Here is a 13,006-nt window from a genome sequence, read left to right on the forward strand (position 1 = left end):
ACTAATACACAGTGTTCATGAAATTTAGGGCTTTAAACGAAAATGGACCATTCATTTTGATTTTTGTTGAACCAAAACAAATCAAGCTATCCCGTCAACATACAGAAGAACGACCACCATTACAAATTTAATTGCCCAACAAGCCCATATGAACTAGTAAGCTTGCTGCAGCGGTCATTGTACCCCTACGTGTGATTTAACATAAATTCCGAATAACTCTTTTCGCTAATTGACAATTCGTAATATCCGCAAGAGTATCACGTTGAAAGAGTCATAAGACACTTGAGCCATAGATGATCACGCTTTTATAAAAATGTGCATAAATCGGCTGTCTCCCCCCCCCCACACACAAATTCTTTGTGGTACTAAAAAGTTTATTATCTACTCGTGCAAATTTCCTTGTGTGTTGCATATAAGAAATATGAAAACATGTTTCACTGATACGTAGCGAGGGAAAGTACTCTGTCTGAACTGAAATTAGAAAATGATTGTCGAATTCAATTGTTACTACTTATTACTTACTCGTTGTCATTTATAACAAAACACGCTACATTCTTCACTCCCTGTCATTTAAAACACTACACTCTTCACTCTTTGTCATTTATAATACAACAATCTTTACTCAGCGCCGTAGAGATCGATCACGGGCCCTGGGGTAAGAAACACCGGACTTCTCCAAGTTCTTGTTCAAACACATTTTTTCGTTTATAAAATTAAAATGTGTTGTTCAGCCCTGCCCCCCCCCCCTTACTGGTCCGGGCCCCTGGGATATATCCCCTGTTATACCCCTCTTGTCGGTCCTGTCTTTCCCTCCTGTCATTTATAACACTACGCTCCTCACTCCTTGTCATTTCTAACACCACACATTACTTTTTCTGTCATTTATTACACTACACTCTTCACTTACTGTAATTTATAACACTACACTCTTCACTCCCTTTCATCGGTAAAACTACACTCTTCACTTGATATCATTAATAACAATATACTCTTCACTCCTTGTCATTTATAACACTACACTATTCACTTCATGTTATTTATAACACTACACTCTTCACTCCCTGTTATGTATAACATTACATTCTTCACTTCTTGTCATGTATAACACTACACGCCACTTCCTGTAATTTATAACACTGCACGCTTCCCTCACTTCTATTTATATCACTACATTCTTCACTTCCTGCAATTTATAACACTACACTCTTCACTCACTGTTACTTATACCACAGTAAATATATTCTTTATTTTGAAAACCGAATACATCTGGCAGCAAATGACAAACGACTAATACGCACAGCATCACTAAAGCCACCACAGTTATTACTGATATTGCTGTTACCGCTGCTTCTTTCAGACCAGTCCAAGAGCCATATTCCAAAATATTGTTCATAATAAGTCCCCGAATAAAATCATTTTTAACAGTTCAACATTATAAACCTTTATAACATTTTAATACATTATAGGCAGCATATAAAACAAAACTTGCATAGTTATGTTGATTAATATATTACGATTCTTGACATTTCTAACTATTTATTCTGTTAAGTCTTCATCAAAATTAATTTGTATAGCTTTAGAATTACTTGTAATCCTCTCAAATATTATTCACATTTTGTTGTTTGATTTGCATATGTAAAATTATACGCATTGATAAAATTGCCAATTACTTCCAACTTCAATGAGATTTTCATCATTTCACCCATTCATCTTATGTTGCTAATTCCAACATATCAGATCGTCTAATCGGAAGAATACAACTTTTTTTAAAAACATCTCATGTGGCAAATGTTGCTCCACCGTTTTAGCCATGATAATATATAGTTTTCCTTTCTTTTCCAGTTTTCCATTTTCATCATAATCCCGTTAATCCTGTGCCATGTGACATTTACAACTGTTCGGCCCTTTTATGAGGTCTCGTGTCATTTACCACTGTTCGGCAGTTTTATTAGGTCCCGTGTCCATCTGCATAATAACATTAGTTGATACAATTATTCCCTTTTTACTGTATAGTAAAATAGTAACGACTTATCGCGTCAGATGGAAGCCGATAGCTCTGCGCTCGGCTGAAATCAATTAAACCATAATTTGAAAAGTGCGATAAAATCACAACTAAGTGGAGTTGTGTGGACTAATGCCGTAAGATAGGCCAATAGAAAAGTTCAACAGCGCACAAGTTTAGAAACTCCGCCCCTTTTCTTTTTTTGTGTGTGCTTCCTATCCACATTCTAAAGCTCAGTTGCAAGGTGGGGAGGGGTTTATGCAAATGATGAAATTAGTAGTGGTGTAAATGGGAGTCATTTCAATATCGCACCTAAAGCGTTTAAGATGCTTTAGTTCTTTATGTCTAATTGTTGCATGTGCAAATTTGTAGGTAACTACAAAGTAGCTCTGTGCAAACGAGTGTATCGAATATAGTCAAATCGCTTGAGAAAGAAAATTGGTCTTGCATGATTAAGAGAATTCATATAAAATAATAACGGACAATTCTGTGCTACAACCGTATCGGTGTGCTTGTCATGACGGCGATAATTGTGGTACCGTGTCCAAGGCGTTCGAAGGAGTTTACTATTGACTCCATAATAGGTAAACAGAATGAGAAATTGGAACCGTCTACTTCGCAAAACAGTCGCACGAAATACCGAGTAATAGAAAATGTACACGAGGACAGAATTGACAGAAAAGAGGTAGATATTAAAAACGCGGACGCTTTACATGCAGTATTACCCGGCCGACACGTCAGAGACTTGCGTGACATCAGAGGCTTTGTCGCCTCTAGAGACATGTTAGAGACTATGATCCCAGGGGAGTCTGTAAAACATTTTCATGACGTGTTTTTGCAAAATACAGTTCCATGTGGACCCTCAAGAATGTGGGGACATACCCTGTCATCGTTGAATATACGGGGAATGCATTCTCAACAAATTCCATCCGTGTCACCATTTCACCCAATGGTACTCAATAGCATGAGAGACTTTCGACACATGTACCCGTATTTGGCTGAAAGGTCTCCGGGTTATTTTATGCCAAGATTCGGAGGTAAGGAAAAGAACACTGTAAGTACTCGCTTATAATTTGAGTCCAACTGCAAACAACAAAGATTCTAATGTGTCGTAGCATAATGCGCGTACAGATCAGGGTCTATGTTCTTTGTTCTACTGATTACCCCTAATAAACTGCATTGACCCAACTCTGCCGGCGCATTTTGCGACAACATGTATGGGTATGAGTAGTTTGCAGTTGGACTGACTTATAATCAAGCACAGACGGTAAGACTTTAAAATCGATTACATTTTCACTACGTCTTCTCTCACATTTCAGTTAAATGACCACTTGTTTTTCTTTCTAGCTCAATTCCAGCATTAAAGGAGGGGTTTTTTTTATTTTTTATCTTTCGAAGGTTTCATACAGTGCGGCTAAACACAACGTGTTCCTGTAATACAATACTTTGAAGTCATGAAATGCATATCAATGAAAAGTCCAAGGGGCGTAATTTATATGTGAAAGTTCTAACTTTGTAATCATCACAGAATTTTGCTTAAAGGTTGTGTTATTATTTATTCTTAAAATGGCAATGGGCACTTAAGAAAATATAATAATAATAATAATAATAATAATAATAATAATAATAATAATAATAATAATAATGATAATAATAATAATAATAATAATAATAATAATAACATAATCATCGTCACAATTATCATCATCATCATCATCATCATCATCATCAGATGAGGTTTATATCAGAATAATGCTTTTGGCAGGTACTATCTATCTATCTATCTATCTATCTATCTATCTATCTATCTATCTGGAAGTGTGATATAGAAGAAGAGAAAAAAAAAAACAGCGGAAAACAGAACACAACTGTATTTGTAACACTTTTCACAATTGTATGTTGTTTTTTTTCGTGGTCATCGTTTAAAAGCGATTGCATAAAATATAAATACTATCCATTTTTTTTAAAAATGCAGTTAAATTCGGCGTAGGAAATTCAAAAGGGGCTTAACTTTCAGAGCCGGCATGGAATCCCCAAATATACATTTTTGATAGCTTTCATTAAGTTCCCTGAGTAGTACGTATAATATAAATATTCCAAGACAGTATGTGTATGCTGATCCAAAGCATATTTAAATACAAGCCTAATATATAAAATGCGTTCACAAGTAAGCAATCAAATAATATACTCAACATTAAGGATTGTAATTTAGAATTAATAATTAGAGTCATTTCATATTTTCAAATGCATATTTAGTCATGTACTTCCGGTATTCAAAGCACATAAGAATAATTAATGTAATACGACTCTCTTAATTAGATGCATTAGGGTTAATGACTTATATGTTTATTTTGACGAATTTAATTGTAGCGTTTTAACATTAAATTTCATTTTTTTCCCTCTCTGAGCTGGCACTATGGCTTCTTAAAATAGACAGATCAAGACTGTATTCGTATTCGAATATTTTAAGTACGCTTTGTGTTTACTCGATACATAAATGAATGGGCTTGCTTCATACTTTGCTTGAAATTGTTTTTAGGTGAATCGGGTTAGTTAGTCATGCACAAAACAAATTCATTGCAGTCTCTTTTTCTCTGTCTCTGTCTTTCTGTCTTCCTCATGCTATTCAGAAAATTACAGTGAATCATATATATTGAGCAATGTGTCTGTGATTTTTAATTAATTATGTATCATGGTATTTAAAAATTTATAAAAACTTTGTAACACGTATTTATTCTCAGGTTGTGATTTCTTATTGAATATTAATTCTGGGCTATCTTTCGTGATTTCCATGTTCGATATAATCCACATCATCAAGTATATAATTATTTGTAGAAATCTAACAGCTGAAATTAACGGATAAAGTGAGAGGTTCATAAAGATAAAACAAATTTTGTTGTATCTGACAATATTTTTTTCAAGGCAGTTACTTATTTTTTTATTTTCTTGAAATTTAGTATTTCCAACTCGTGTGAGATGAGAGAAAATTATTTGACGCCTGAACAGATTACTACAGTTAAAACAGGGCAATTAAAATCGGATATGACACACAAATGATTGATCATTTAGTCTACAAGTCTAGAAATATACACACGTGCATTCAATATCTCATAGCCCTAAATATGACAAGATGTTATCTTACATGCGATATAAAGATTAAAGTATCGTCATTTCTTATCACTTAGAGCCGAATATTTTACTTTAATCTTTTATTTTATATATATTTGACAGATCTTTAAAATCTGTATATTTTATATTTCAATACTTTGTTTATGTATATTCGGAACGGTCCATCTTCATGATTTTTTGTGCAAATCTTTATATTTTTATTGTTTTAAAATTTCCTTTTGATCATCGCCATATGGCCATTGTTGTGCTGATGTGCCGTTACCCACAGTGTATATAAGCATACACATACACCTACCTACCTAAATATATACTTACCTACCTACCTGCATACATACATACATACATACATACATACATACATACATACATACATACATACTCAGGATGACTCACTTGAAATTACTATCATCCAAGATGACTGATTTTAATGACGTGGAGTAAAGTTCGTTTCGATAAACATCACTTCCCACAAATCATGTCAAAGAGGAGTGTTGGTTTGAAACATATTATACAATGACAATTGTCTAGAAATGCTGTGTATAATGACTGTTAGAAAGTCACACAAATGTAGCAAAAAGCGGGCAGCTATAAAATGAACGTCTCTTATATTTCTTTAGTCCCTGGAACTCCGGGGATAAACTTCCATCCGTACCGAAAACCCAAGCGGATTCGAACAGCTTTCTTACCTTCTCAGCTGCTACAATTGGAAAAGGCATTTGAGAAAAGCCACTACGTTGTGGGTCAGGAAAGGAAAGATCTGGCCTCGAAACTGCAGCTCTCTGAAACACAGGTAACGATTTTATTCCCTAATTTAGGTTTCTTTAGTAATCTTTAAATAAATAACTAAACAACAATGACACGTGTTTGGTATAGCTGCCATCTTGAGATCAATTTGTTATTTTTCTTATCGACTATCCATTCCCATCTGTTCAGTTTCATTTAATATAACGTCACAAAGTAGTGTTATGTTAGTTAATATGATATTGTCTTTAATGGTAGTTCACAAAGTACCATAGTATAGCAATGATTATGATATATGTAATGGGAGTTCACACAGTACCAACATATAACAATGAATACGATATATTAAATGGGAGTTAACGAAGTTCCATAGTATAACAATGAATATATTTTAAAACCATGTCCACAGTAACATACACGCTAACGTTGAAACCTTTTTTGGCAACACGTATTACCTAATTAGTTTATAATTAACGTTAAAATATGTCTGCATTAAGGCCACCATGACAAGTTAATGTATTCCATTATTTAGCAAACGTAATCTGTTGTCTTACTTGAGTGATGGACACTCGCGACCAACCAAAAACCCCAAGTCCCAACTGAAATCTCGATTGTCTGCAGTTAGTCAATTTAAAGGCAATCAAACGCTTCTTTTGTTGGCATTTGATTTTGACGATGCGGCTGTCGATCTTGATAGGGCCCCACTTAAGTCCTCGAGGGCAACAACAATTACAATTTAATACGCCCACGGTCTCAATAAAGTCACCATTGCTGCTGGTGAAATGTGGACTAATAAAGCCGTCATGATTAGAAATTAGCCGTATTCTTCTCATGAAACCTGAAAAGCTTTCTCTTTTGCTTGGATGCATCCAAGATAACTCCGCAATTCCAGTCAGTGTGAAACGAAACCCGAAGCGAAATCGCTGTTAATGATTTACACGATGAGGGCGAATCAGATTTTAAAGAACCGTCATCCGCCTGATTTTATCTCTTTGTTGCCTGGGATCAAGGAAAGATATAACTACGCTTGGCCACTCCCAGCAATACTCAGGTCTAAGTGGCCTTTTGACCACCAGGGTTGAACACTAATTCTGTGCAATAGATAAGGTTGAATTATCATAATCTTGTGCAATAATGGCTGTGTAAATAGTACCATCAGTAGGGAATTTTCATATTTCGATATGTGACCATATTAGTTAAAATCTTGATTGCTTTTTGTCCATTACGTTCTCTTTGGAAGGCTACTTTACAGAAAAAGACCTGCCCCGAATTAAACTGAGAATGTATATACGTGTTGAGATTAAAACGTATATCAATTTTCCATAACAACTAATGATGACGTCCTGGTATGTTTTTTAAAACTTGTTTTTATATTAAAGTTCTTGCTAATATTTTAGTCACAGACTTTTGTTGAGATGACTATGTAGATTTCTGAATCAGTAAACATCGCTTTGACCTTCGCTAATAGGTTTACTGGTTCTTTCAACTTTATGACGAAATCAGCAAAAAGATTAATACTTATTTTATTGCATATATGAAGTAAATGAAAGTTCAATTACATAACTTAAGGTTATAAAGTCGTGCATATCATGCTCCATCCAATACAATGCCATCTCTTACGAGAAACATGTGATGGTATTATTTCATTTTCACGTCAGGACATAAATTAATATAGCACAAAGTGCCAAATATGAAAATAATATCAATTATGGATAGAATGTGGGGATGCTGTTCTGCCCCTCGAATACAACTTTTAGATGATATAATCAACCAATCAATTAATCAATCAATCAATCAATGTTTGACAAATTGCTTTTTTGGTGTCGGAAATTGGAAATAGCTAGAGTCAGATGGAAATACTATTATATTCTTTTTGTTTTTAAATTAGAAACTGCGGTGGCTTGGCTGCTGTGTCCGCCTGGTGATATGTATTTTTGGGCAGGGTGCTTGACTGCCATGGAATTTGACACTATATAGCCTTCTGAGTGCTAACGTCCTAAAATTAACGCTTAACCAGCCAACAAAGCGTATAGTTCCAGCCACGTTTGGGTGCAGATAGGTGGGTGGGTGGGGATTATCTCGGTTTTGTAGTACTCTCTATCTCCATATATATGACCTTTCTGTCTTACATACTGTAACTAAATGCCAATTAGCAGAGTGAAGTCCATGATATCAGGAAAACAGGTATGGATTTGTGATTTTACAGGGATTGAATTTCAAAACCTGGCATTAGCTAGCATTACTATCACGCATGTGTTTTTTTTATAACACTATTAACAGGTTGGGTATAATACATCAGCATTTTACGAATGGCGTCTAAAAATCCTAGATAACGCACAACAAGAAGTAATAAATCCTAATTAGTGACCTATTTGTATGAGAATATTAAGGAAAATATGTACTACGGAAAGTGTTTCGTGTAATTTGCTCCCCGAACATAGGCTACGTAGGTACTAAACTCGAGATATAAAGTCAAGTTGTTTCTGTAGTTTGAACAATAGAGGAAAGAAGCTAACCGAACTCATTACGTGACGATGCGCTTATTATATATTTGGAGTCTTTTCCATTCTAAATTATGTAGATACTTGTACCAAAATAATTCATATTTGACACTAATATCTGTTGTGACGTATCAAATAAATGTTTAATTATTTTATTGATTACACTAGTCTGTGTGGTTAATTCATACTGGATTGTTACAATCATGACGAGTACATTAGACTATGTTGATTGATTCAAACTGGATTTCACAATTTTAATTAGGATACTCGAGTGATCCATACTGCTTTTAACAATTTTAACGAGGACACAAGAGGGACCCATACTGGGTTTCACAATTTTAATGATTTCGCTAGACTGTGCGAGGGATTAGGCACATAATTCTTTAAAGTTTATAACATTATATCATTGAGTAATAGTTTAAGTAATAAAGAGGTGCATTTATTCATCAAATGATACATTTATCGGAGTATCGATTTTGAACTTCAGTGCTAACGTTCTCGGAATATCGAGCGCTCAAAATGTTTGGTTTTGTTGTTGAGTCTTGGCAGCCAAACTGATTGGAGGCGAGGTCCTTCTTGAATTAAGTGGGTTGAAGGCGGGGTCCCACTGAATAAAATTTGCTGGAGGAGAGGTCCTTCCTGATTAAAATTGGTTGGAGACGAGGTCCTTCCTGAATAAAATGGGTTGGAGGTCCTTCCTGAATAAAATAAGTTGTACAAAAATAATTGTAATGATCTTTCATTAAACATTGCTTTTCATCACTTCTACTTTCCAGGTTAAAGTTTGGTTTCAAAACAGAAGAACGAAAGTCAAAAGGGTGAAAACAGAAGACGAAGAATCAAATTGTCCCTCCCACGGACAGACAAGTGACAAGTCTTTGGACCAATCTATTCAAAGTGACTCAGAATCAGAATGTGATATAAGCGACATCGACAACTGAATAATGTGGGAAAGAACTATGCCTTAAAGTACCAATTTTGAGATGGAATAGGTAATTTGTTGCAGCGTAATTTACATATTATATGTGTGTGTGTGTGTGTGTGTGTGTGTGTGTGTGTGTGTGTTTACGTGTGTGCGCAAGGATGGGGTGGACTGATCTCATTTTGTCACCGTTCACCTAAAAGGCAACACACATGTTTACAAATCGGACACTTTATTTTAACTTTTATTTTTCGCTAATGAACAAGTATATAGAAATACAACCATTATATACAGTTGTGTATTTTTATGTCTTTCTCTATGTTCTTGTTATTTGTTTTATCTTTCGTGCTTTGCCATTGAGAAATGGACTATAAGGACCAGAAAGCACACATCAATTTAGTACTTGTTCTGTGCTTTGTTTTGTCAGCTTGTTTTATGAATCTAATCATTGTCTGACAAACATGATATTCTTTGGTCAACTGCATTTGGAAGATCCTGGTGTTGTATATGGTTGGAGAGAGAGAGAGAGAGAGAGAGAGAGAGAGAGAGAGAGAGAGAAAAGAGGGGCATAATTTCTTCTATGTTTGTTACAACCCAAAGTATATTTTAATCCGTTAAACCAGTTTCGTCGTTCCATTGATTACTGAATAGCGTTTATAAGTTACAATAACTATATATTATTGCCCAATAATTTCAACCACAAATTGCTTCTTTCCGTAGAAATTGTGAGCCAAGAACATTTATAACTTTTTCATAATATGTTGGCCAATGAAATATACGACAGACATTCAATAATAATTTTAATATTTTTAATATTTTTAATAATAATAATAATAATAATAATAATAATAATAATAATAATAATAATGATACTACTACTACTACTACTAATAATAATAATGATAATAATAATAATGATAATACTAATAATAATAATAATAATAATAATAATACTAATAATACTAATAATAATAATAATGATAATAATAATAATAATAGTAATGATAATAATAATGATGATAATAATAATAATAATAATAATAATAATGATAATAATAATAATGATAATAATAATAATAATAATAATAACAATAATAATAATAATAATAATAGATATATCGTCTAATTCATATAACATCTAATTAGACTGACTTCAGGAGGTAAAGACAATCATTTTATAATACACATTTCAGAAGGGGGAAACTCTCGTGATTCATTTGTGTCTTTAGCTTGTGATGTCATAATATTTGTCTCATTCCTCATTGATTCACTATCATTTTCAACATTTATGTTCTGTCATATTTCTTTACAGGTCCAGTATATATATATATATATATATATATATATATATATATATATATATATATATATATATATATATATATCCGAAGCCGTATGATGCAGTGCACTCCTTGACTGACTCTTGCCGTGGACCACTTTCTTGCTGTTACATACGTCCCCTATAATAATCAGGTGAACTATTGTTGGAATTTGTTTAGGTGTACATAGGTGCCGTTATTCTTTTGTTGGTGTTGCTGTCATTTGTGGAAGTGCGTTAGTTTAAATCATGCCTTTTTCGATTTGCGCATTTGCCTATCTACTCTTGCCAAATTAAGTTCCTGATCCATTCCATACCTTATTTTATCCTTTCCGCATCACCATCTTGGAACGAAAATCAAAACTCATAAATAATGACACAATTCGTGAATAAGTTTAGCTCACGATTTGTCTTAGTTTGACATAATGGATGTGCTGATTTCTATAAAGAGTTATAATAAGTGTTTCCATTTCAGATTTATGTAATCCATCGAAGCGGAACATTTACTAAGGCGGATCTATGTATATATTGAACTACTGAAAGATAGAAAGATCTTCTCATGAACGATAAAGGAGGAAATATGTCCTATGATCCCACAAAACGTGGTAGTGGTGGGATATATTTTGCGTGAGAAGTTTCCGAAATGTGAAGAAGGGGTGAAAAAGAAAAACAGCAAGCGTCATGTTCAAGATTCCATTTGCACGAATCTACCATTTCAAACAGAAAATAAGACTTATTTCATTTGTATGTTTAAATTTGGTTTCAAAATATAAATCTAGTTTTTAAAAGTGAACCAGTCACCAATGTTAACTTGTATGCAATGTATAATGATCAGCTACGTATTTATCTACTGAATGCACATTAGTCAAGATTACCACATTTTGGCACGCAAGACGAACGTACGCTTGTAAATGATATCCGGTTTCTATGACGATTTAAATGCCTTCAGTGAGTTTACAACATGGAGTTAATTTAGGGCCAAACACATTCACATGCACCGTTTGTAGGCATTTATAAATGGATGCCTCGATCTTGAAGAAAAGACCGTATAATTACACTTTTCTTGAAAACTGTCTGAAATAAACAGGCTTATTAAAGCGAAGGAATTTTGAAATGAAGGAGATATCCTGATTGTAATACATTTAGTTCTTTGTGTGTGTGTGTGTGTGTGTGTGTGTGTGTGTGTGTGTGTGATTTGGATTTTTAACGTAGCTTTAACAATTAGAGTCATATCGCTACAATGTCTGCATTGTGGCAGTTTATAGTGATGCCTTTCACCATACCGCAAACATGTAGCACGATGTCCCACTCAGTCACATTATCCAGCCGACTAGTCCTCTTAATAATGAGCGCCTAACGAGGCAGCTGTTAGTACCATTTTTATGTTTTTGGTATGACTTGACTGGGGTTCGAACCCGCGACCTCCCACATCCGGGGCGGACGCTCCAACCACTAGGCCACTAGAGCGGTCTGATCTTAGCAGTATTCATGGAAATCAATAAGCTATCAATTGTAAGCCGTTTATTACTAACTTATATTTACTGTTTCTTTCACGGTCAAATGATAACTGTTGGGGATTTTATTTAATCTATCTATCTATCTATCTATCTATCTATCTATCTATCTATTGAATAAGTTTTTGTCCTGTTATAGGAAAATCACTGTTTGGCATCGTTAGTTACATCAGCATTTATTTCAATAATTAATCTTTACCTGTTTTACAAACGTTTGATTGAATTGATGATTTTGTTTATGTTTATGTAATACGATAGTTTGTTCAACGAATGATATAGTTGTCTCTTTTTTGTTTTGTTTCTATTATGATTTAAATAAAGGATTGCAGAGAAAAAAGATCTTGAAGTTACACGTGTTGTTGTATCCATTCTCACTGTATTAAATTCCAAGAGATTTTTATTTTATTTTAAGCCAAACGAGTGTCTGAAAGTTTTGATGTTTAATACTGAATATTACATTTGTACGATTTTGCGTATTATGCTTTGCACTTATGAGTTTATAAGGAAGTGCATAGACACACATTGACAAGATCAATAAGGAAGTGTATAGTTAACAGTTGACAAGATTAATAAGGAAGTGCAAAGTTAACAGTTGACAAGATAAATAAGGAAGTGCATAGTTAACAGTTGACAATATCAATAAGAAAGTGCATATTTAGCAGTTGACAAGATCAATAAGGAAGTGCATAGTTAGCAGCTGACAAGATCAATAAGAAAGTGCAAAGTTAACAGTTGACAAGATCAATAAGGAAGTGCATAGTTAGCAGTTGACAAGATCAATAAGAAAGTGCAAAGTTAACAGTTGACAAGATCAATAAGGAAGTGCATAGTTAACAGTTGACAAGATCAATAAAGTAATACAAAATTTGCAGCTGACAA

The 13,006-nt window shown here is 33.9% G+C and overlaps 1 protein-coding gene across 1 annotated transcript; it reads left to right on the forward strand.

The window, feature by feature from the left end:
* Nucleotides 1-2,320: 2,320 nt before the first annotated feature.
* Nucleotides 2,321-12,466, forward strand: LOC149772427 (homeobox protein EMX1-like). Its single transcript, XM_089947859.1, has 5 exons — nucleotides 2,321-3,039; nucleotides 5,749-5,921; nucleotides 9,150-9,365; nucleotides 10,608-10,768; nucleotides 11,089-12,466. Exons 1-3 carry the CDS (start codon nucleotides 2,520-2,522, stop codon nucleotides 9,312-9,314), a joined length of 858 nt encoding a protein of 285 aa, XP_089803985.1. The 5' UTR covers nucleotides 2,321-2,519; the 3' UTR covers nucleotides 9,315-9,365; nucleotides 10,608-10,768; nucleotides 11,089-12,466.
* The last annotated feature ends 540 nt before the right edge of the window (nucleotides 12,467-13,006 follow it).

The sequence above is a fragment of the Sinohyriopsis cumingii genome, unplaced genomic scaffold (genome assembly GCF_028554795.1).
Source record: "Sinohyriopsis cumingii isolate HCF-2022 unplaced genomic scaffold, ASM2855479v2 utg001510l, whole genome shotgun sequence".
Classification (NCBI taxonomy): domain Eukaryota; kingdom Metazoa; phylum Mollusca; class Bivalvia; order Unionida; family Unionidae; genus Sinohyriopsis; species Sinohyriopsis cumingii.